The sequence below is a fragment of the Alligator mississippiensis genome, chromosome 10, assembly GCF_030867095.1.
Source record: "Alligator mississippiensis isolate rAllMis1 chromosome 10, rAllMis1, whole genome shotgun sequence".
NCBI classification, from domain to species: domain Eukaryota; kingdom Metazoa; phylum Chordata; order Crocodylia; family Alligatoridae; genus Alligator; species Alligator mississippiensis.
This window is the reverse complement of record NC_081833.1, coordinates 27,715,943-27,740,876: the sequence shown is the minus strand read 5'-3', so window position 1 is coordinate 27,740,876 and position 24,934 is coordinate 27,715,943. Positions and strand designations below refer to the sequence as shown.

The window sequence follows — 24,934 nt, the reverse complement described above, 5'->3', positions numbered from 1 at the left end:
CTTCGGGGCTGCCGCCATCTTGTGCGCGGTGGTGCGGGCCTGGGTGCGCGTAGTTGTGTCCGCGCTTTTCGGGTCGAGTCGAGGCCCGGTGGGGCCCTGAGGAGGCACCATGCCGGCCGGACCCGTGCAGGCTCTTCCGCCGGCGCAGCCCTCGCCCCCAGAGGGCAAACAGGTACCGGCGCGAGGCGGGGGCTGGGCCTCCCCAGGGAGTCCGCAGCGCTCGAGGGGCGCTCCCAGCATGCAGCGGGGGCAGAGGGGGAGGGGAGGGTGCACCGCTGGCTCACGAGAGGCCTGAGCCCTGCTGAGAGCTCCTCGCACATCCCGGGCTGAGCCTGGTGCCTGACCCCCTCGTCCTTGCCTCCAGCCCTCTCCCGCCTCTATTTATACGGTTTTTAACTCATTTTTGCTGGTGCCAGGCTTTTACAAACAGTCGTGGGATTTAATAAGATTCGTGTTCTGGTTTTGGTTCTGTCAAACTCTGACTATGATCAGGTCACTAGATGTCTGTTCCAGTGCAGAGCACAGGGTTGTTGCCTCAAAGCTGCATGTTACCCGTGGAGATCCCGAGCCACTGAAGTGCAGCGGCTCACAGAAACAGGGCGTGATGCCTGTGTGAGATGGGTCATGAAGAATAATTACATATTAACTAGGGATGCTGGTTGTAGCTGTGTCGGTCTAAGGACATAGGCAGACAAGGCTCTTTGAGGAGATGCAATCTCTTTTATTAGACCAACTGAGTAGTTGGAGCAAAGTTCTTATCAAGCTTTCGGGCACAGTCACTCTTCTTCAGGCGTAGAGACCCCAAGAAATGAGAGAAGCTAAAAGTGTGGCGGGATGTCAGTGAGAATGTAAATAGGTAGAAATTAGAAAGACAGAAGGTAAAGCAGAGAGGGGAGGGGGAAGAGAGCAGGGGGGAAAGGCTAAAGGGAGACATTACAGTGATACAGGCTACAAGATGAGAAAGAGGCTGTCAGTGAAAAAGACAATAGTTGGAGATCAGGAAAACAGGAATGAGAGAAGCTCAAAGTGTGCGAGGATGTAGCAAAAATGTAAATAGGTAGAAAGCAGAAACAGGAGATAAAGCAGGGGAGGGATGGGGAAGAAAGCAGAGAAGAAAAGGCCAAAGGGAAACATTACAGAGATAATAATACAGGGCAAGAAAGAGTCTCTCGATGAAGAAGGAAATAGTAGGAAATCAGGGAGACAACAGGCAGAAAAGAAGGGGAGGGGAGAAAAAGTGGGGGAAGAGAAGAATATAAGAGGTAAGGTCAGGCAAGTACCTGGTGAATCAGATGTCAGGCAGGTTGTAATGTGTCATAAATTCAGCGTTTATATTGAGTCCGTGATTTTTTGTATCCAGTAGATTTATGAAGCAAAGTTCACAGGCTCATCTACAGAAGGTGTTTTGTAAGTTCCCTTTGAGGATTAGAACTGAGAGATGGGAGAGGGAGTGATTCTTCCTGTGAGAAGTGTGCCCCCGCAGGTAGTTGGGCATTCTTGTCTTTGATAGATTTTCAGTTCATTCTGGTGCACAGTTTGGTTTCTCTTACATATTTTCCATCAGGGCATCTGGTGCATTGGATGAGATGTATAACATTTCTGGAGGTACAGATATAAGATCTAGGAATGGTGATGGTTCTGTTGTGGGGTGTAGTTATTGTGGGAGTGTAGGAGATGTGTTGGCAGGTTTTGCATTTTTTGTTCTTCATCAGCGACTTGAACGAGGGGGTAAAAACACCCTGTTCAAATTCGCAGACAACACTAAGATGTGGGGGGAAGTGGGCATGCTAGAAAGGAGGAATAGCCTACAGTCGGACCTACCTAGACAGGTTACAGGGGTGGGCAGATGAGAACAGGATGGGTTTCAACACTGACAGGTGCAAGGTACTGCACCTGGGGGGAAGAACCAGCAGCACACCTACAGGCTGGGGAACTCCCTTCCTGTCGGAGCAGAGGCAGAAAAGGATCTTGGAATCATTATTGATGCCAAAATGAACAGGACCTGCCTTTGATGAACCTGTGCTGATTGCCCCTGAGCATGATCTCCCCTGCAGGCCCCCCACAGATGTGCTCCTTGATGATTCTCTCCAAGATCTGCCCGAGCACCGAAGTGAGGCTTACAGGCCTATAGTTACTTGGGTCCTCCTTCCTTCCCTTCTTGAAAATTGGGACCACATTAGCCAGTTTCCAATCCCCTGGCAAAAATGCAATCTATCTCTCTGGAGGAGTGTCCTTGTTGGTTGAAGGACCTTTTGAGATTTGTGAGGTGGTGGTCACAGGTATTTTCCTCACTGCAAATTCAGTGGCATCGGAGAGCTTGGCTATGTATTACAGCTTTCTTGGTGTGTTTAGGGTTATTGCTGGTTCTGTGTAGATATGTATGTTGGTCTGTGGGTTTCTTATACATGGTGATTTGAATTTTACCATCTTGGATATCAATTGTGGTGTCCAAAAAGGAAATGCTGGTTTTGGAGTATTCAAGCAATAGTCTACGGGGAGGGGTGATGATTGTTGAATCATTGTGGCTATGGGGTGGGCTATAGCCACCCCTCCCAGCACCGCCCACCCTGAACACAGCCCTGGCCCAGCATCTGGGGGGCACATACTCCCCATGCCTCCCCTGGGGTGTATGCAGCGGCAGGGAGCTGCACATCCCCTCACGCCCCCTCCCTGCACCTGCCAGACGAGCTGCCCTTAGCTTCTTCCCATTTCCGGCCCCAGGGTTTGCCTTGTACCTTCCCCTGCCCCAATCCCTCCCTCACTGTCAGGACCTTGGTCTGCCCTGCCCTCCACCACTTTTATCTCCCCCTGCCCCTCCACCGACTTACCAGCTGGACGCTGCTTGCCAGGCTGCATTCCTGGCCATGTGCATGCTGTGGCTGCACACATAGACGCAGCATTTATTAGCAACATCAGCTACACTGGCCAGAAAAAGCTGATTACTGATTAATGTTAATTTTCCTTTTATCGGTGTCGATCCGCGATGTGACTGATATATGCTAATTGCAGGTTCTATAGCAAAGTATAAGCTTCCTTCTCCCATCATCCCATCTTCACATCGACATGATGCACAGTGTGACAAAACTTCTTTGGTTAAATGAGCAGGCAGCATAGTAACACTAAAAAAAAAAAAAAAACCCACCCCAACCACCTTCCTGTTTTCTTCTTACAGCCAGAAGAGGAGCCAAAAGAAGAAGCAGCACCAGCCAAACCCGTTGTGGGAATTATTTACCCTCCTCCGGAGGTCAGGAATATTGTTGACAAGACTGCTAGCTTCGTAGCCAGGTAAATGGTACTACATTAGACTGTTGGGATTTTTACACCCTTAGAAGTGATGATACCTGCATAGACCTACAAACTAGAGACAGTCTTCATGTTCGTCGTCATCATCAGGTGGATGGGGATAGTTGGAGCAGTCTTGCAAAATAATAAATTACCAGTTCAGGTGCAAAATCTACTTGCTGATCTTTGCTAGAAGGATGATGGTAGGGGAAAAAAAGCAAGGTTCTGCTTACTTTAGGATTATATCTTTTGACAGTTAAGAAAAATGGAGTACCTGCCAAGAATCTAACAAAAAAGAGAAACTAGTGATTCGGTGGGTAAAAGCAAGTGTTGGGATAACCCTTTTATCCTAGGGTCCTACTGACATACAAGCCCATTGTCCCACTTCAGGTTTCTGCGAAGTATCCAATATAACATTTTTTTCTTGGACAATAGGGGCTAGTTGAATTAGTCCAAGGACAAGTTACATGCGTCCAGGGCTATGCCACTCCCAGGTTTTGATCTGGAACCAATCCAAATGTGACATGTATTTTTACCCCATGAGATTTAAATTAAATGAAAGTGCAGTGATAACTAAAACCAAATAGTAAGTTATAAAATGTCAAGAATCAAAGTATAGTAAATCTCTGTTATCCAGCATCCCTGGGGTAAGGGGATTGCTGGTTATGTAAAAATTCCAGTTATCTGAAATAAACCCAGCAGGATTTTTCAGATAATGTGGGGGGACGCAGAAACCGCACAGGGGGTGGTGGCAGCCGCTGTGTATGAGCTCTGCCCCCCCCCCCCCCCAAGCATCCAGCTGGCCTGCCAGAAATTACAGTTAATAGAATTTCTGATTAGTTAAATGCTGGATAACAAAGATTTTTACTGTTCTCACCTTTTTCTTGCTGGAGTGTGAGTATGTGGCCTTGCACTGATTCAGTCTGTATGCAGTAAATCTAGTAGGAGACATTCAACATTTTGGGGATGTTGTTGAATATCAAGTTTAAAAAGTTAAAATGTGATCTAAAGATGCTTGAAATTATGGCTGCAGTCTTCAGTTGTTATGTACCTCTAAGCATGATTGTGTACACTGGGGGGTGTATAAATGTCACCCTTGATAATTGTTTAGGTTGTAATATTTTCATATAAACAGGGAAGAAAATTTTTTGCAAATCCAAGAGGAGGCTTTGTGTCGTCCCCCCCCCCTTCAGCATTGTGGGGGGGTGGGCTTTATCTTAGATTTGAGTATGGAGGGGCAGGCAGCAGATGCAGCTTTGACTCCGGCCCCAAGCCCAGGTGGGAGCCAGGGTCAGAGCCACAGCTGCCACATGCTCCCCTCCCCCACTTCCCCTCTCCCCTGTCTTCACCTGCCTCTGCAGCCTTTGCCCCCTCCCTCCCTAGGAGTGTTTAACAGTAAGGGTGGGAGGGGCAGAGGCTGTTGAGAGGCAGGTCTCAGGGCTTTCAGATACCATAGGGTGAGGGGGATGTGAGCAGGCTGCAGGGGAAGAAAGTTGGGAGGGATGATGGGGAGAAGACAAGGAGGATGCCTGGCCCCCTGCCGGTACTTTACGTACTGTAGCAGTGGAGGGGAGACAAATTTAAGATTACCCTTTACTATGTTAGATGTTATCATTTCCAATGATGCAATAAATTTTCCTTGTATGGAATCTGATTACTTGGTGGGGGGGGCATCTTAAAATCAGAGTTATCTTGCATTTGGTTAAATATGGTATACAAGTGCTATTGAGTGGGCTGACTGGCTATTTATGGCTATTTGGAGGTTGGGAGGGCAGGGAAAGGGAAGAAGTTATGGGTCATTTGCTGGTATGGCATAATGTCATTTCTGTGGGGAAAAAGCTTTATGCCTATATAAGTTTTACAGATGGAAACTAAGGCATCTGTGAACTCTCTCAGACTTGTTTGACAAAAATGTGGTGGCTGGTTTAAGGGAGGGGGTAAAAATTCAGCTAGCTACTAAGTATGGTTCTAGCATTCTTAAAAGCAGTGTCACGATATTGAGGTTTTTGCTTTCTTTTTAAAGGAACCTCAGCAAAATGCTGTGCTCTGAACACTTTTCTCTTTAGTGCTTGTGCACTTTATGATGTAGCAATACCTGCATGGTCAATCATTAATCCATAAACTTTCCTCTCAGCCAATAAGCACTATATAACTCTGACATAGAGCCAAATTTGAGTAATGCAAACAATTAGAGATGCAAGATTTTAACTATCATAAAATATATTGTCAATATTGTGCTGAAATTAAAACAGGTGGGCCAAATGCCTGCATGTAAAAAATGTGTTGGTCAGCAGTTGACCGCTGTATTGATTATGATTTATTTGCATTTTTTCAGAAATCACACTATGTTCCTATGCAAATAAATGTTCTATTCTGAGGGGAACTTGGTGCATAGACATAGCTTTTAATAACTGATGAGTTAACAGTTGAATCCCCTCTGTGCTAAATTAATCTTTTTGCCCCACTTCTAGAAATGGTCCAGAGTTTGAAGCTCGAATTCGCCAGAATGAAATAAACAACCCAAAGTTTAATTTCTTGAATCCTAATGATCCCTACCATGCATACTACCGGCACAAAGTTAGTGAGTTCAAGGAGGGGAAGGCACAGGAGCCCTCGGCTGCTGTTCCCAAGGTCATGCAACAGCAGCAAAGTACCCAGCAACAGCTTCCTCAGAAGGTAAACTGTTCATTTTTGCTGTTTTTCAAAGGTTGGTTTATAGGGAATCAGTTCCTCTGTTCTGATGTAGTCTTCAGTCAAGAACGCTGAAAGAACACTGCAAGGAGTGTAGTGGGACTTGTTGCATGCATGTATGTTCCAAGGGAGTTATTCCAAGACTCTCTTCTCCGGTTATATTGACTAGTCTCACAGTATGGAGTACAGAAGGCTGCTGATTAAATTTAAATAAATAATCTTGATCTAGGTCAAGCATGAATTAGATGGAAAGTGGCCATGAGCTGAACTTACCAACAAAAGAAGGCAAGTGATTAAATTTTCTGTAGTAATGTCCATATTAGGAGAGCATAGCTAATTCTCACCTCTGTTCCCAACTTTCTTAATTGCCTGAGTAACTTTTTATCTGCTTCAGTAGCCCTGTCCTACAGTAAGCTATATTTTGCAGTGTTACCTTTGCCTTCCTTTGCAGTTATGGGTATTTTTTAAAACCTTTTCCCTTTCCATTAATAAAAACCATGGCAGAATCAGCTTTCCCAAGCATTACTAAGAAGGACAAAGTAATAGGTGTTTTTTTTCAGATTGGTTATTGAGCTGTCATTTTTCCCTTCCATAGGTGCAAGCTCAGGTGATCCAGGAGACAGTTGTTCCAAAGGAGCCACCTCCAGAATTTGAGTTCATTGCTGATCCTCCCTCCATCTCTGCCTTTGACTTGGATGTGGTGAAGTTGACTGCACAGTTTGTAGCTCGAAATGGCCGACAGTTCTTAACTCAGCTGATGCAGAAAGAACAGAGGAACTATCAGTTTGACTTCCTGCGACCACAGCATAGTCTTTTTAACTATTTCACTAAACTGGTTGAACAGTACACCAAGGTATGTTGCGGACTTCTCCCTTGTTGGGATAGCATATCATGTGCCACACTGAATGATTTGGCTGCAAAAGTGATTTCAAGGACTGAGCTGTAGGAAATAATAGCCAGACTAAAAAGACACAAAACGGATGACCACTTATTTAAATACCTTTCTTTGGGTAGAGGGCATGAATATATGTTTTTGGGCTCTTTTGGAAAAATTTGTACTGTGTCTAGTATAACCCTGAGTTGGGAACATCAAGCACTACTGTGATAAAGATAAAAGTAAGGAAGAGGATGAAATGGGAGTGAGCCAACATCTTATGCCCAAGAATTGGTAATAGTTAAAATCAGGGAAGTAAGAAGAGAAATGGAATTTAGCTTAAGAGAATCCAGCAATAAGAATTATTTTTGTTACTGTAGTAACAGGATAACTTGTGCTGAGGACAATGCACTTAATTATAAACTATTATGTATGACAGTCACTGGTGATCTCCTGAAAAATGTGTTTCAGATCTTGATTCCACCTAAAGGCTTACTTATCAAACTTAAGAAGGAAGCTGAAAATCCCAAAGAAGTCCTGGATCAGGTAACTTGTTGATAATTTCTACAACTACTTCAATGTTTAAGTTCTAGCCCGAGTTATTTAGAGGTGATGAGCTCAAAACCAGAAATAATTAACAGCGACTTCGAGTAGAAGAACTAAAGATATGCCTGTAGTGCACTTACAGAAATGCATGGTGTTGAAACTTGCTTGGTTTATTACAACAAGTCTAACTGGCAGCAGAGTTCAGCACAGGCAGTGTTGACATATCAGTGGCACAGAGCCACTGGAAATTTTAAATAGGCTTTCAAACATGGGGAAAATAAACTGGCCTGTGCATTCACTTATACAGTACACTGCATAATTTCAGAGTTGTACATTTTTCCTTCCCAAAGAGCTTACAGTCTTGACATCTCAATATTACTTCCTTGGCATATTTACTTCTAGAGTCTTAATTAGAGGTGCACTGATGCATTGGGCACTGATATAAAGAAACATAATATATCAGAAATTGGCCGTATCAGGCCGATAAATGGCCCATGCATGCGCACAGTTGCAGTGCAGTACAGGTGGTGAGGAGCACAGCCCAGCAGCATGGAGAGCTGCCTCCAGCTGGTAAGTCTGGTGTAGTGAAAGGGGAGGGGGGAGGGAAGGAGCTGGTGGGGGGAATCAAGGCCCCTGTGATGAGAGAGGGTGTGGGGCTGGAGCAAGCCCAGCCGGGGTGGGGTGGGCACGGCACGGAGCTGCAGCACGTCCAGAGGTGAGGGAAGCAGCTGTGTGCTGCTCTGCCAGCCGCTGGTCCAGTGGCTTACCCGGCGGCTTCCGCTGGGGCTGAGGGCATGTACCCCCAGATCTGCGCGGGGCGGGCTGGAGCTGCACCAAGCTCTTCCTGGCGGGGCAGGGCTGCACTGGAAAAGGTCTATGGTGAATTTGTGGCTGCAGGCACGCACGCCCCCCCCCCCCCCCCCCCAAGCGCAGCCCCACCCCATCGGGAAGAGCTTGGCACAGGCCTGGCCCCAGCCTGCCATGCCCCACACAGATCTGGGGGCACGTGCCCCTGCTCCTGGACGAGTAGCAGGAGCTACTGGATCAGTGGCTCCCAGTCAAGTGTGCGCCCCTCCCCCCCCCCCCCCCCCCCATGGATGGTGGCTCCGTACCATATCTGGCCCGCCCTGGCTGGGCAGTGCTTGCCCCACACCCTCTCTCACTGTGGCAGCCTTGATCTGCCCCCCTCAGCACTTTCCCTCCCCTTTCCCTTCCACCATACCAGATTTACCAGCTGGAGGTAGCTCTCCACACTGCTGGGCTGGGTATCAGAAATCGGATCGGTGTTGGCCAATATGCCTCCTTAAAAATTGGCTATTGGTATCGGGTGGAAAAATCTGTATCGGTGCACCACTAGTCTTAATAGATAGTACCTCCTCTTCTTAAATGCTGCTTTTTTTCCCTAGAGCAACTACTTTAGTAGTTGGCAGGTGACTTTGTTTAATGATAAAAGTTCTCTGGAACTTGTGAATTTTTGCCAGTATTTGAGGCATGACCCTTAGAATTCTCAATAATATTCATATTGCCTTTACATATATAGCTGAACCTATGCAATAGCAAACAGTCTTTGACATCACTGCAAGTTTTGTCTAATTGCTGCAGGATCAGACCCACTATTTTGATGCTTCAGTTAACTTTTTTTATGCCTATGTGGCTGCTTGAGTGTGTCAGCATCACTTACTAGAATTGTACTCAGCAGAGCTCTCATAATTGTAATAACTGATGATTCTAGTAAGTTGCAGCAAAATAAAGTGAGGAAAATTAGAAGGTCATATGGAGTCATGTCAAGTAACTGTGTGGTATTGGTACTTTGTGTTTTACTCACTTTACTACAATAAAGTAGCAACCTAGCTGCATAGCAGACATGCATGCATACAGGTGATGTGAACTGAAGTAGACCTGATTCTGATAGCCAGTGGGGGAGGAAAGCTTGTATGCATAATTGTGGTTTAGAATTAAAATCTTAGAGTGGCTGATTCTATAAAACTACATAGTAATAAGCAGGGATCCTGGTTTTCTCTTTTTTAAAAAACACAAATTCTCAATTGGGGGGGGATAGAGAAAACCCTGAAAATTCTCCAAATCCGTGTTTTTCCACAAATTAAAATGAAATGCTACTATATATAGTTGAACACAATATTGATATATTTACAATTTTCAAGCAATTTGGAAGCCTAACACTGCCTCAGTCATTAATTCTAAGTACCTATATATTTTGGCATTTGATTTTGGGGTTTTTTTAAACATGGAAAATTAGAACTACCCCTGTCCCCTTTACTCACCAGGATGCAGGTCTGGCTGTGGCCCCCTCCCCCCAATGCTTTGTGGCACTAAGCAGCCCTGATATGCTGGTACCCTGCCTCTTCCTATGCTGTTGCACCTCATTCCCAACCCACGCCCCCCTCAACCCTACTGTTGCCCCTTAGTGTACGAGAACGAGGGTGGGTGTGTGGAGAAGGGGGATGTGGGCACCGGGGGGGGGTCAGCACAGGTGACGTGGCAAGGGGGGGGTCATAGGTGATGTGTGGGGAGGGTGGGGGGGTACATGCCTCCCCCAGATTTCTATGCCCACAGCAGTGTACAAGATCTGGCTGTAAGACACTGTGCTGCCAAGGTGAGGCACAGCAGTACAGAGTTGTGCCTCCTGCTACTGCACGGCAGGCAGGGGGCACCTCATCTTGGCAGCCATGGCAGTGTGGTGCTCCCTTCCACGCTGGGTCCTGCCCGGTGGGTTGCCGAGGTGGCTCCTGCCTGGAGCTGGTCCAGTTCAGCTGCAGCCCCGTGATGGGCACAGAAATCTTGGGGGAATGTGCCCTGCCCCCCATCTCTGCTCCCCCATGTATCTCCTGCTCCCCTTTACCCCCTGATGCGTCTGTGGTCCACTTCTCTTCCCCCCCCCCCCCAATTGACTTACCCAAAAGGAGCTGTGGGACCTGCTGTCTGCTGCTGCCTGGCTGCCACGTGCATGCCACACACATGCATGTGGCTCCCCCTGCATCCTGCTTCCCCCCTGGGCCCAAGCAGCTCCTTGCAAGCTGGAACTTTGCCAGCCTGCAACAAGAAACCTGTGGTTTCCCAGGTTTTTCTCCTTTAAACAGAAAGGCAAACAGAAAACCCGGACCCCTAGTAATAAGTAGGGGAGAATACAAATAGCACAAGTTTTGGCGTTCTCATACAGCTGATATTATTAACCAAGATTATAACAAGCAGTGGACACTACTTTCTTAGATACTGGTGGGGATGGAGAGGAGCATATGGAAGTGTCCTTGGTTTGGTGGTTCCTAGTGTGTTCTGTCTTTATGTTGTGACATACTTCCCACTTCCATGACTTGGTTCCCTATGCCCACTTGTGCAGGTGTATTACAGAGTAGAGTGGGCCAAGTTCCAGGAGCGAGAGAGGAAGAAGGAGGAGGAGGAGAAGGAAAAGGAGCGTGTAGCCTATGCCCAGATTGATTGGCATGACTTCGTAGTGGTGGAAACAGTAGACTTCCAGCCCAATGAACAAGGTATGAAAGATAAGTAACAATTCCTTCAGGAATCTGGCTCTCTATCTGTTCAGTGGGGATTACACTTACCTTTTGAGTATTACAGTAAAAAGCTTAAGTGAATTTTTTCCTTATCTGTGCAGAGTAGAAGCAAGTATATATCTTAAGATGAGTCAAAAGGCTTTTTAGAGGTAAAAGTTGGGGTCCTTTTTCTTTCATAGTTAATGATCTCACCAATGCTCTCACAAGAAAAGTCATTTTGTTTTTATTTAGAGGCTTATATTGTTGTCAGTTGTTCCAGTGAAAACAAATATCCCTGAACTCAGGGGCTTCATTAATGTCATGTAGTGATTGTTGCTGATATGTTCACTTTAAACCTGCTATCATATCTTTTTGTTCATCATTTTTATCAGTCCTGTTCTGTTTTTTCCTTTTTAAATATAAATAGTTTCTTTAGGGAACAGGTTAGCATCTGTATCTGCATATTGAGCAATTAATAAGTGATAAAGAGTCCCCCTCAGTGGTGATATGTTGTGTATGTGTTTTTAACCATCTTGCAGGGAACTTCCCCCCTCCCACTACTCCAGAAGAACTTGGTGCCCGCATCCTGATCCAGGAACGCTATGAAAAATTTGGTGAAAGTGAAGAAGTAGAGATGGAGGTGGAGTCAGATGAAGAAGATGAAAAGCAGGAAAAGACAGATGAGACTCCAGCCCAACTAGACCAAGATACACAAGTGCAGGATATGGATGAGGTACCTATCTAGTGTGAATGATCACAGTTACTTTAATTTTATAGCATTTGATTGTGGTTCATGGGCACTTTAAGCTCTCAACAAATAGAATCCCTCAGTCATAGGCAACACGTAAGGGGGCATGTGCCCCCCCAAGATTGGCTGCCGTCTGCTTCTGTGAGTGGTTGCTGCTCCCCCTTTGCTGCTGACATGGCTGTGAGTGGTTCCTGCTTGCCACCCCTGCCACCACGGCTGCTTGTAGGCAGTCCCCGCTCACTATCACCATGCCCCCACTGTCAACACCACTGCCGCTGCCTGTGGGCAGTTGCTGTGCCCTCCAGCCTCCAGGGGCATGCATCATTCATACCCTCAGTGCCTAAATCAGTGGTCCACCTTTTTTTTTTTTTCTTTCTGCGTCCCGCTGCTGGGAGCGGAGTGTGGTGGCGCAGAGGCAGGGGAGCTCCTGGCATGCAGCGCAGCTCATCTTTTCTGTGCAGCATCACCAGTATTGCCCCCACAACCCTCATTTGGGTTGAGAGCTGCTGGCCTAGATATTAAATGAGCTGTTTTCCACAGGTCAGAATTAAATCTTGATCTTATCTGTTTTCTTCACTACCCTCTTATACTAAAAAAGTGAGGACTTTTCCATAGAAATACAATTTCTGTGAGAATTTCAGGAATGAATGCTATCATTTGAATGATAACAGGTTTCAGGTCTGTTTGTTATGCAGGTATGGTGAGTGTGTTTCTCAATCTTTTTTTTTTTTTTTTTTTTTTTGGCTCAAGGCATGTCTCAGAAAATGCCAGCTCTAAGTTTTCACTCTTTTCTTTTTTTTTACTATGAAAAAACAATGCAGCAATTTTTCTGTTGCATAGAACTCACATCACAACAGGTCAGGTGTTTTTTTTTGTTTGTTTGTTTGTTTGTTTGTTTTTTAAACTAAGGATTCTTATGTGAACTTGTTGAGTTTATCCTGTGGATCACATTTGCACACCAAACAGTGCTAAAATTCTGTGGCATCCCTCACCACCTCTAAAAGAATCTTCAGTTATCCTAGGGTGCTGCAACATCCTGGTTGTCAATCACTGTTATAGGCCTACCAGAAACACTACAAGCCCCTTCAGTGTTGGTTGGTAAGACACTAATTCCCTAACTGTTTAATCCTTGGCACAAAATATGAAAAAACAAGAATGGGAGTGCAGGTTAAAAACTAGGATTCCCAGGGGGGACATTGAGCAGGGAACACAGGATAGTGTTCCCTGCCCCTCAAACTTAGCATCTAAGAATGCTGTGATTGCTGCCCAGTGAAACTGCCCAGATAAGTGCACAGTTAAATGAAAGAAAAACAGCCCCACAGTCACCTGAGTTCCCCTCCACCAGCACCTTCTTCTTGGTTTCGTAGATGGAGAACTTGGCAAGGATGAGATTCAGTGAAAGGTCCCAGGACTTGGTGGGACTACATATGGGTGTGCATACAATAAAAAGTGTAGGGCAGAGGCAGGCAATTATTTTGGGCGGAGGGCCACTTACCAAGTTTTGGCGAGCTGTTGAGGGCTACACGGGGTAGCCCCTTAACAAGTGTCCTGCCCCCTGGTCCTCATATTGTGATTGGAAGTCCCGCCCCACCGACCCCTGACCTCTGCCACCGAAAGTCCCTCCCCTTGCCCCCAGAAATGTTCCTTTTACCAAGGTGTTTGCCATCTTGGACCCAGAAAAATACCAGATTATATTCTAAAATGTGAATGTCTAAACTATTCATTAATTTGATATCAAAATATTTTTGTTCTGGTTTACATGTGTTTGTGTAGTGTACATACACAGAGGTTTGATTGTATATAATGGCTTAAAATGAAGTCTTACTCTGGGGGGGGTATAGGTTTGGAGGGGGGAGGGTGTGGGTGTGTCTGGAGGTGGATGTGTGTGGGTATAGGGGGAGGGAGCATGTGGTGTGCAGGTGGGTATGGGGTTTGTGGGGGGCGTAGGGTGGCTGGGGTGTGTGATGTGTGGGTGTCTGTATGGCAGTGCAAGGGTAGGTGGGGTGCATGTGTATGATGAGGTGCGTGTCAGACTTGCCCTACACCCCCCCGTCCCTCCCTGCGCACGCGCACACACACACACACTATCCCTCTACACACCCACAGTCGCTCCCTATGCATGCATGCACACACAGTCCTTCCCTACATGTGTATGCACATGTGTGCACACAGACCCCTCCCTCCTTGCATGCAGACACGCGCAGTCCCTCCCCGCATGCAGACACGCACCGGGGTATGGGCACGGGCCCCTAGTTCCTGGTCCAGCAATGCAACCAGGAGCCAGGTGGTGCTGGGGCAGGAAGGCAGGGAAATGGCTGGGGGTGGGGCAGGGCTGGGCTGCTGCATCCTGCTGCCAGCTTCCCTAGGTTCTGCTGTCCCTGTCTCCTGTTGTGTTTGCCCCTGTCTCCTGTTGTGTTTAACAGGCAGCCAGGAGCAGATAAGTATTTTCTAAACTTTTAGAGCCCCCACAGGTGGGATAGAATGGCCTGGACCACTTATCCTATCCCTGGTATAGGGTAAATGGATTCCAGGTTTCTCTTGGGCTTCACCTGACAAAGCAGGCAGGTTTCTCTTGGACTCTGGCCAACAAAGCAGGTAATTTTGACAGTTCCAGAAACCAGTGTTCCCTCTGAGCTGTGTGGCGTGCGTAGCTGCGCAGGCACGCCTGGCAATGCCGCATGACCATGCCTGCGCAGCCGCACACACCACACAGCTTATAGGGAACACTGTCAGAAACCCTTCAAATATTAAATGTTACCAGTCTGCTAACAAGGAGCAAGGACAGTGGTTAAATGTAGTCCTCTGATGCCAGAGTTGGAGATCAGAGCTACCATAATTTAGCTAGGTGTGGAGTGCTAGATTCCTTTGGGCAATAATCAAACTCCCTGCTCCCCTTCCTAACTTACAGCAACGCCAAGGCTCCCTTCACCTTTGAATTATCACTAAAATTCCTGAAGATACATAGGGATCACTGTTTAGTTGCAGGTTGTAATTTATTAGCGATGAGGTTTCCATTTGTTTGTATGACATTGGGTCCCATTACACACCCAGCTTTGTAAGATACTTCCAGTGGCCTTAGGTGACGTAACTATATCAACAAATGAAAAATAAGGAAAGGAGGTATGTAAAGAGAAAAACCTCTCAATTTCTGTAATGTCCATATTCCACAAAGCTGTCCCAAACAAGTTGTCTAGGGTCAGAAGCATTACTGGTAGCATGATCTCAATTCGTTTGGTGCACAGGAAATTCTAAAAAACAAACCAGTGCTATTGCTCTGTATTCTGTGTTCAAGGATATTTGATCACTGAAGCTGATAATTTTATGCGTCTCTTCTAACTAAAGGGCTCAGATGATGAAGATGAGAGTCAAAAAGTTCCACCTCCCCCAGAAACTCCAATGCCACCACCTCTTCCCCCCACTCCTGATCAAGTCATTGTGCGGAAGGACTACGATCCAAAAGGTAAACCAGAGCAGTGACAGTGAATGGCTTCCTTAGTCGCAGAACAGTCAAACAAACAATTGTTACTAAAATGTGTAAAGGAGTGATATACTTAACACTGTGGCTTTCTTCTTCCAGCTTCCAAGCCTTTACCACCTGCACCAGCCCCAGATGAGTATCTTGTCTCCCCCATCACCGGAGAGAAAATTCCTGCTAGTAAAATGCAGGAACACATGCGAATTGGGCTTCTGGATCCTCGCTGGTTGGAGCAGAGGGATCGGTCTATTCGTGAAAAGCAGAGTGACGATGAAGTTTATGCCCCAGGTAGGCTTGGGGCCTCTTGCAGATCTCCATTTTTTTCATTTAAAACCCAGTTCCTGACTTGTCATTAATTAACTAGCCCTTGTAAGTAGGGACATAATTTTAAAATATTTTTAAATGCCATTCTTTATACTGTGCTAGTTAGCGTATGTATTGTGATTATTCTGGAATAGACAGTCATCCAATGAAGTTAACATTTTTGTAAAGTTTAATATTATAACGAGCTGTTGCCCAGCCACCACCAACTTTAAATTCAGGCTTTTGGTAGCAGTTTAGTTGGACTCTTCAGCACAAAATGGATTGAAAGGAATTAACAAGGCTTGGTTGTTGTCTTGGTTCATCATACGAGAAAATATGCCTTTTAACTCCTTCCTTTCTCTGTTTCTGCCTTTCTGAAGGCTTGGATATTGAAAGTAGCTTGAAACAGCTGGCAGAGCGCCGTACCGATATCTTTGGTGTGGAAGAAACTGCTATTGGTAAAAAGATTGGAGAAGAGGAGATCCAGAAGCCAGAGGAAAAGGTAAAGTGAAAAGCCTGCTTTAAATTTTCCTGCTGTTCTGAATTTTCAGCAGTGGGGAGTCTCCATAGTCTTGTTTGTTCCTGCTGTAAAACTGAAATCCTGATTTATCTAGCAGTTTGATATATATTCTGTTTTCTTTCTAACCCAACCCAGGTGACTTGGGATGGCCACTCTGGCAGCATGGCCCGTACACAGCAGGCTGCTCAGGCCAATATCACCCTGCAAGAGCAGATTGAAGCTATCCATAAGGCCAAGGGGTTGGTGCCAGAAGACGACAGCAAGGAGAAGATCGGACCCAGCAAACCCAATGAAATGCCCCAGCCTCCACCTCTCTCATCTGCTTCAAATCCCCCAGTTAATGCTCAACCAATCACTTCTGTGCCTCGCCCTCCCTCAGTAAGCAGTCTTATTTCTAGAGATGCACACGGTTGTGATACTTCATAGATTTCATAGACATTAGGGCTGGAAGGGACCTTGGAAGATCATCGAGTCCAGCCCCCCGCCCAAAGGGCAGGACGTCAGCTGGGGTCATAGGATCCCAGCAAGATAAGCATCCAGTTTCATCTTGAAGGTGTTCAATGAAGGCGCTTGAACAACCTCCGGTGGCAGGCTGTTCCAGACCTTGGGGGCTCGGACAGTAAAGAAATTCTTCCTTATGTCCAGCCTGAAACGATCTTGTAGTAGTTTGTGACCATTCGTCCTTGTCATCCCTTGGGGCGCTCTGGTGAACAAACGTTCCCCTAGATACTGGTGGTCACCCCTGATAAACTTGTAGGTGGCCATCAGATCACCCCTGAGCCTGCGCTTTTCCAGGCTAAAGAGCTCCAGGGCTCTCAGCCTGTCATCGTAGGGTCTGCTTCCCTGACCCCTGATCATGCGCGTGGCTCTTCTCTGGACTCTCTCAAGCTTCTCCACATCCTTTTTGAATTGTGGAGCCCAAAACTGGATGCAGTACTCCAGCTGCGGCCTCACTAAGGCGGAGTACAGGGGGAGAATGACGTCCCGGGATTTGCTTGAGAAGCATCTATGGATGCAAGCCAGCGTTTTGGTTGCTGGAACTTAAATGGAACTAGGGTTTTAGGTTGTAGCTGTGTTGGTCTAAGGACATAGGCATGGAACTAGGCTTTGTTACAGCTGACAGTCATTGTAGGGTGCTGGGTGGAAACAGATGTTGAACAAGTTGTGTGTTTGATCTGCCAAATTGGTTTTAAACCATAAAATTAACCATAGAAACAAATTAGAGGATATTAGAAATTTAACATAAATTTAGTATTATCCAGCTATAGAGGTTTTGGAAAGGGATGACCTCAAGCTGAGTAGAGAAGAAATTAACAGTGACAAATCAGAAAGGAAGAAAATGTGACACTGACGTATCAAGCCAAGAAAAAGCTTTCTGGTGGAAAGGAAGGCAATCTAGATTAAAGGGCAAAACCCATACTTTGAAGTAAAATTAGTCATCTGCATTGGGTGTGAACATTTCTTGGACATCTCATTCTGTTTTCCCCACTGAATTTGTCTTAATGTTACCAGGTTGGCAGCATTCTGCTGCATGGTTCTGTTGAGAGATTTTCTGTGTCTGTCTGTGTTGCACTGTGACCCTTGAGTTGCCCCTGGAGTGGGAAGTGCACAAGTTACTACGGATGTGTTTACTGATACTTAAAACCAACTTCCTAATGAGCTTTGGGTGATGGAACAGGAATGGCAACTGGAAGTGCACATACCTCAGTCTCCAGGCTTTTGTTCCTCCAAAGAGATTCTAAATGTATGGGAATTTACAGTTGTCAGGAGCATGAAAGATTGAATTTCTGAGTACGCAGAATTGCCTGTTGTAATAAAAATCTCTCTTCTTTCTAGATGCCACCTGTCCGTGCCACAGTTGTTTCTGCAGTTCCTGTCATGCCTCGTCCCCCCATGACTTCTGTGGTCCGTTTACCTCCAGGCTCTGTCATAGCTACCCCCATGCCACCGATAATACATACTCCACGCATCAATGTTGTCCCAATGCCACCATCTGCTCCTCCCCTCATGTCCCCTCGCCCACCTCCTATGATAGTACCAACAGGTTAGTGACTTCTAATAATGTACATTAATTACATAGACTGACTTTTTTGTTTAACATGGCTTTGGGGTTCAACATTCAACTTTGCTGTCATGTTAAATGTGTGTGAGATTGTTAGCCTTGCCACCTTTCTGGGAAGATGCTTATTTGAATGTCCCAGCTGCTGTCTGCTGGTGACCGGTCTAGGTGAAACTTAAAAATCCTATTTTTCTTGCAAAAAAAGTAGGATAAACCCAAATGTCCTGGATGGCACTTCCTATTTTATTGTCAGTTTGATGTTCAGTACTATAAGATGAGTTATTGGCAAGTGAATAATGATGGTTTTTCTGTTTTGGCTTACCAGAAATTTAATACTTCGGTTTGGAAGGCACATTAGTAAAATCAACTTTGTGCTGCTTGTACACTGAGATTTGTCCTATTTTTGACAGTGTACACCAGACTGAGAGCACTTAAATTCCCCTGTGAGCCACAGAAATATCTCGTGCTGTTTATTAGTTCCCCCTGGACCTCTTCCATACATGTATTCATGTGAAGATCTTTAGTAGCACTGTACATCTGTTATGACTAGAAGTCCCTTTTTGTCTTTTAATGACCACTGCTGGTCACTGGCACAGAAATTGAAATAATGTATGCTCAGGGAACAGTCACTGCATATTGAGTGGGTGGGTGTATATGTGTATTAAAACTGCTTTGAAGATAATTCCATCCTTTTTCAGCATTTGTCCCAGCCCCTCCCGTGGCTCCAGTACCTTCGCCAGCACCAATGCCTCCTCACCCACCACCACCTATGGATGATGAACCTGTGTCAAAGAAACTGAAAACTGAAGACAGCCTGATGCCAGAGGAGGAGTTTCTGCGTAGGAACAAGGTATGACAAGGTCACAGGCTTAGTGGATGAGGGGCAGCAGTGGATGCAGTCTGCCTTGACTTTGGCAAGGCTTTTGATACCATCTCTCATGATGTTTTCATAAGTAAGCAAAGAAAATAATTCTAAATGAAACTGTTTAAGGTGGGTGTTCTATGAGTAGGAATCAAAGGGTTAACTTCAAACTGGGAGGAAGTATCAAGTGGGGTTCCCCCAGGTCTGTTCTGGATCTGATACTATTTAACAGTTTAATGACTGGAAGGTGAAATCGAGTTCATATTTTAGTATGTTTGCGAATGGCACCATGCTGAATAGGTAACAGACTCATTGGCGATTAAGAGTAGGATTCAAAATAACCTTATAGAAATGGTTTGAAGTAAATCAGGTGAAATTCAATAAGGACAAGTATAAATTGCTGCATTTAGGATGGAACAATTAAATGCATAGATATGAATAGGGAAATGTCTGGCTAGACTGCAGTACTGTGGAAAGTTGTCCATGTGTTATAGTGAACCTCAAGCTAAATATGACTGTGTTAGTTATGCAAAAAAAAAAAGAAAGGAAAGAAAGCAAGTGGCCTACCTGGTTGTTTTAAATAGGAGCATCACTTGACAGTCAAGGGAAGTAATCCTTCCTGCCCTCCCTTCCAACAAGGTATTTAGCAGAATTCACAGATTCACTGGAATCTGACAAAGCTGCCCCATGAGCGTTTCTGCTATGACCTCAAACTTGCGACCTGTGCTTTGGCACCCGTGCCATCCCAGCCCCCAAGGGGAAGTGATCCTTCGATTTCATCACTGGTTAGGCCTCACCTGGAGTTTGCCAGGTTTGGGGCACCGCACTTCAAAACATTATGGATGAAGCGGAAAGAGTCTATTGAAGAGTAACAAAAATTATTAGAGGTCTATGAAATGTGACTTACAAGAGAAGGTTGGAAGAGCTAGAGCTATTTAGTCTGATGAAGAGAAGACTATTGGGGGTATTTTATAAGTCTTCAGGTACATGGAGGGTTGTTATAAAGAAGAGGATGATACTCTTCTCTCTGTCCAAAGGGAGCAAGACAAAAAGTATTAATCTTAACTGGCAACAAGAGTTAAATTTAGGTTGCGTGATACAAAGCCCTATTTTTCTATGATTCTGCATAGTTTGAATAGCACCTAAGTTGTCCAGTTGCTCTTTGTTATAAATCTACAGGCTCACATGTGGAAGGTAGCTGGCATGTGTAACTGACTCATGAAGAGGTAATGCATGTGAATAAATTTAGTTTTTTCTTGTCACCATGCCTACATCAATAGGAGTTATTTTAAATCTGGCAGGAAAGAAGCGGGTGTATGCAACAACTTAAAGACCAAAAGGAGATTGCTTCCCTAAAGTGAAGAGAAGCAGTAGTCAGATATTAATGATAATTAAGGAAAGGTAAAGGATGTTGAGCAGCTTTTACTTGGAGATACGCAAACACAGAGATGGCAAGGATGTATTAAACCATATCAGTCTCCTTTCGTGGACTGTGTCCATGTTGAGGGTGAATTGGAGGTTAAAGTTGAATTGAATTCCTTCCTGCTGTTTGTTTCTCATTGTGTATGCCTGTTTTTTTAGGGACCAGTCACAGTCAAAGTTCAGGTTCCCAACATGCAGGACAAAACAGAATGGAAGCTGAATGGCCAAGTGCTGGTGTTCACCCTCCCACTCTCAGATCAGGTATGTGACGTGCCATTCTAGTCTTAACTCCATCGTGTTGCTGGAAGTGGACAGAAGTTTACCACCTGCTGACATGCCATGTGCTGGAGAGTTTGAGCTCTTTTTGCTTATTTCCAGGTCTCTGTTATAAAGGTTAAGATCCATGAAGCAACAGGAATGCCTGCAGGGAAACAGAAGCTACAGTATGAGGTGAGTTTGTGGCTATGTTAACTCTTCAGTTGATGCCCTGCTGCTTGCACACCTGTTTTTTTAATATTACAGTACACTTGGTGAGAGAGAGTAGTCTTACTCAGTCTCTTGTTTGTATGCATTTTAATATAGTCTTTAATTATATCATTGCATGTTATTTCCATGGAGGACCGTACCTCATTAAGTGCACTTGCTGGCTAGAGCAGAGCCAAGTGTCACCTAGACAGTTCAAGTGTAAATCTACTGAAGCCAGCAGGCTTTCTCTGAAATTATGCTGGTATAGCCTAACAAAAGGCTAGTTTGGGACCTTTGTTGTCCAAGTATACTAGTTTCCTTTGTTCATCCAGGCAAACACTCCTTCAGAGCCTTGCCACATTGAGTGTACAATGCAAAGGAATGCACAGAGCATTCATGATTTGTACTCCAATGACTTCATGCAGGGTGAATTATTGAGTTTTCTTATTTCTTATTTTAAAAAGTCACATAAATCATTTATTTGTCTGTAGAACACCAAAATGTTGAAATTACTTACTTTTTTTCCCCCCACAAAAAACCTCAATACTTAAAACCATAGGCCACATCCAGACAAGCATTGACGTGTGGTATGTGGCACTGCAGACCCGTCTGCAGCACCACATACCCCACGTGCAGGCATTCCCCACCCTGCTGCATTGCAGAATGGGAGGGAGGGGGGATATCTTGGGGTAAAAAAAACCCCCATGCTGAAACAAAGTGGGTTGGCGCATGTGCCGGTAGTGCATGGCACCCAAAACTGGAGCCTGACTGCCTGGAGCTATGCTCTGGCTCCTGGCCAGGCTTCCTGCTGTGGCTGCAACCCCGGGAACTCCCCAGGACCCCATGTGAGGCTGCTGAGGCCAGCACGCTTGCTAGCCCCAGCCTTCCCTACCCCACCCAGGATAACCTGTGCACCAGAGCATGCATGGCACAGGTGTTCCCTGGAGGCAAGTACCAGCGGCACAAGATGTGCCACTGCTAATTGTCCCTGGGGAAATAAACATCTGTGCTCGTCTAGATGCGCCCATAATGTCCATTCATGCCGTAGAGTTCTTAAAGCTGTTATAACCTTCCCAAGTCTAAATAAACCTTCACCAGAACAGCAAAAGGAGCATGTCTTGCTGTCAAATTTTAGCATTTTCTTGAGGCTATAGAGTTATTTAAAGAGTTTTTGTTTGTTGTTTGGTCATTTGTTTGCTTATAATGGCAAAAGTATGTTCCCACACGCACACAATCTAGATATATAAAACAGTGAACGTTGCCCTAAAGTGTCCAGAAACTCATCCCTGGACAAAAATATGAGGTCTGTTAAACTTCAACCTGAAACAGTTTGACAAAAGTTTTTTTTCAAATGCTTATAATTTTTCTTTGAGTAAACATACTTGGATATCTTCCATTACAATTGTCATTTGCACTCTGGGTATAGTAATGTGGAAGTGCTGTACATTGTGCCAGTGATTTTAACGGTATTAAAACCTGGCTTGTCATGCTTCTCCACTGCTGGCTTTGAGATGCTGAGATTTGTGCTCTACATTATGAATCTTCTTGAATTCTTCATGCATTTTGCAGTGAACTGCATAATTGCCCAGGTTGAGTGAGAACAGGATCCAGAATGCTAGATCTGGCCTTTGGGGAGTATTAAGGCTTTCTGTTGTCTCTTGCAGGGCATCTTCATCAAGGACTCCAACTCTTTGGCTTACTACAACATGACAAGTGGCTCTGTGATTCACTTGGCACTCAAAGAAAGAGGGGGCAGAAAGAAGTAAAAGCCACAGAACTCACAGCTGCCATATGGATGCCCTGCTGTTCTGTGTAAACCAAAAACTAGGATCCTCTGTCTTTGGAGGAAGAATGTGACCAGGTGAAACATCATCAGCCCAGCATGCTTACTAACCCCCAGTTTGGAACTGTAGGCTATATTTTGGTCCTTAATTCTATATTCGGTAATCAGAGGGGTTATAAGCCTAGTGAGAGCTGATATTCCCCTGACAAAGCTGTATAGACATTGTGATTTAGTATGTAATCTCAGCAGTTTTTAGTGTTTGTCATGCAAGCACTTAGTGTATGTGACTGCTGCAATGCTGTTGTTGGTGTTCACATATCTCTGTTTCATTCCTTACAGATGTAGCATATTATTCTGAGGTCTTGTCCAAGTTGCATTTTTTTAAAAATCTTCATTTTTCAAAGAATTTATGATGATACAGGGAGTATTGCCTGCCTGATTTAAAATGCTAATCTTTTAATTTAACTTTTGTAACAGACTCAAATTAAGACATTGGCAAATAAACCTTTTGCTCCCTCTCTGAAATCTGTGTGCAAAAGTGTCTTGCACTGATTTCTGCTTTGAATCTTCTTCTTTAGTATGAATGACTATACTTAAGTTTTGATAAATGTGATATGGCATTTTTTTATCCTGCTGTAACTTTTATATTCATCCTGAACAGTTTGGACTGTTTTTTAAAACAAATCACAATCTTGGTGAGAAATATTTCAATTGGAACTGTTCAGTTCTCACATTTAGATGTTATTTGTAATATATTAAGACCAACCCAGTTATGCAGCAGTCTAGCTGCAGTTCCATTTAGGGTGCTTATGCTGAAAGTTCTTGGGGTTAAAAATCTGTTACTGCCGTCTTTATACTTTCTGAAAGGTGAATCAATTCAGTGTGCTCCAAGCAGTCAGCTAATCTTTGGTATCCTTGAGTATGTGAGAAGGTCTTCATTGTTCTATAATACATTCTCTGAACTTTTAGGATCATCCAAATTAGAGCTGTCAATTAATCACAATTGGCATGCGTGATTAATGCATTAATCATTGTTCGTGTTAATTTTTTTAACATGTTAATTGCTCATGTGGTTTTGGAGCCAGTGCCTGGGCTCTGCTTCATTGCTGTTACTGCCACCTCGAGGCCACCCTGTGGGGCAGCAGTGGCAGTGCAGAGTACCACAGGGTAGCCTGGGTGTGGGTGCCAGGCAGCTGCAGCAATGGGGAGAGGCACACATGCAGCTGCAGCCTGTGGGCAGCCAGGAACACAGCTCAGAGGCGTGTGGAGCAGCACCCAGCAGGCAAGTCTGTGAAGGGGAAGGGGCATGGGGGGGGGTGCAGATCGAGGCCCCCACAGTGAGAGGGGGGGAGTGGGGCAGGGGCTGGGACTGGGGTGAATGGGGCATCGGGGCAGGTCGTGGGGCAGAACCATGGGCGGCTTGTCCAGCAGTGCGGGGGGACTCCCACTGCATGTACCCCAGGTGAGGTATGGGAGGCACATGCCTCCCCAGATGTGTGCACGGGTTGGAGGCGGGCTGCAGCTATAGACTGGGGCTCTGTGCCCTGTTGCCTTTGCCCCAGGAGCCACGCAATGCTATGCTATGCCTCCTGCCACAGAGAAAGGGATACGGCACAGCCAGCACGCAACCCCCGAGGCAAAGGCAAAAGGGTGCAGAGCCCCAGCCTCCAGCAGCAGCCTGCCTCCACCCCACACACAGATCTGGGGGGCATGTGCTGCTGCACGCACGCGCGCCCACCCGCCGCCCCCCCCCCCCCCCCCCTTGCAAACTGAGCCACCTAGGCCCTGGGGCTGCATTCACCCCAGCCCTTTCCCCTGCCTCTGTTGTGGCTTCCCCCCCCCCCCCCCCCATTTATCTGCTGGGCGATGTCTGTATGCATGCGTCTATCTGTCCTTCACTCCCAAGCCACAGCACCCCTAAGCCCTCACTCCTGACCCACAGTACCTCACATCCTGCCAGGGTATGCAGGAACCCCACTCCCTGGACTCCAAACCCCATACACCTACCCCCCAACCATACAAAGTACCTGCATAATTTTGCATAACAGAATTTCTGTGCATAATTTTGAGGTTTTTAGCTGTGTGGTTAAAATCACAATTAATTGCAACTAATTTCTTAATCGTGCAACTAACTGCAATCACATTTTTAAATAGTTTGATGACCCTAATCAAAATCTGTTGCATTGCTCAGACACTGTATAAAACAAACAAACAAACAAAAAACCACCTCTACAGAACCTTCTCGCACATCTACCTTTCCTGTTTAAAACCAAAGAGAGCATGAGTAGAGAAATTTGCCTTTTCATGAAAATTCCCATCGTGGATAAAGTTAAAAATTTTGACATCCTCCACGCTCCAAATCCAGTCGACAAATGGTGGGTGGAGGAGAAGAAATGAT

General features: G+C 45.5%; 1 protein-coding gene across 1 annotated transcript; it reads left to right on the top strand.

Moving 5' to 3' along the window:
* Positions 1-5: 5 nt before the first annotated feature.
* SF3A1 (splicing factor 3a subunit 1) lies at positions 6-23,061 on the top strand. Its single transcript, XM_006268929.4, has 16 exons — positions 6-172; positions 3,173-3,285; positions 5,754-5,958; positions 6,569-6,826; positions 7,319-7,393; positions 10,749-10,899; positions 11,439-11,632; positions 14,990-15,107; positions 15,225-15,410; positions 15,806-15,927; positions 16,081-16,323; positions 17,782-17,989; positions 18,703-18,854; positions 20,448-20,549; positions 20,667-20,738; positions 22,418-23,061. The coding sequence occupies exons 1-16, from the start codon at positions 110-112 to the stop codon at positions 22,517-22,519; spliced, it is 2,364 nt and encodes a 787-aa protein (XP_006268991.1). The 5' UTR covers positions 6-109; the 3' UTR covers positions 22,520-23,061.
* The last annotated feature ends 1,873 nt before the right edge of the window (positions 23,062-24,934 follow it).

Excerpts from the sequence above, each read along its gene's own strand:
- SF3A1 (XM_006268929.4), top strand. The coding sequence starts at position 110 with ATGCCGGCCGGACCCGTGCAGGCTCTTCCGCCGGCGCAGCCCTCGCCC. Across the intron at positions 6,827-7,318 it reads TGGTTGAACAGTACACCAAG|ATCTTGATTCCACCTAAAGG; the intron begins GTATGTTGCGGA and ends AATGTGTTTCAG. Across the intron at positions 11,633-14,989 it reads AAGTGCAGGATATGGATGAG|GGCTCAGATGATGAAGATGA; the intron begins GTACCTATCTAG and ends TTCTAACTAAAG.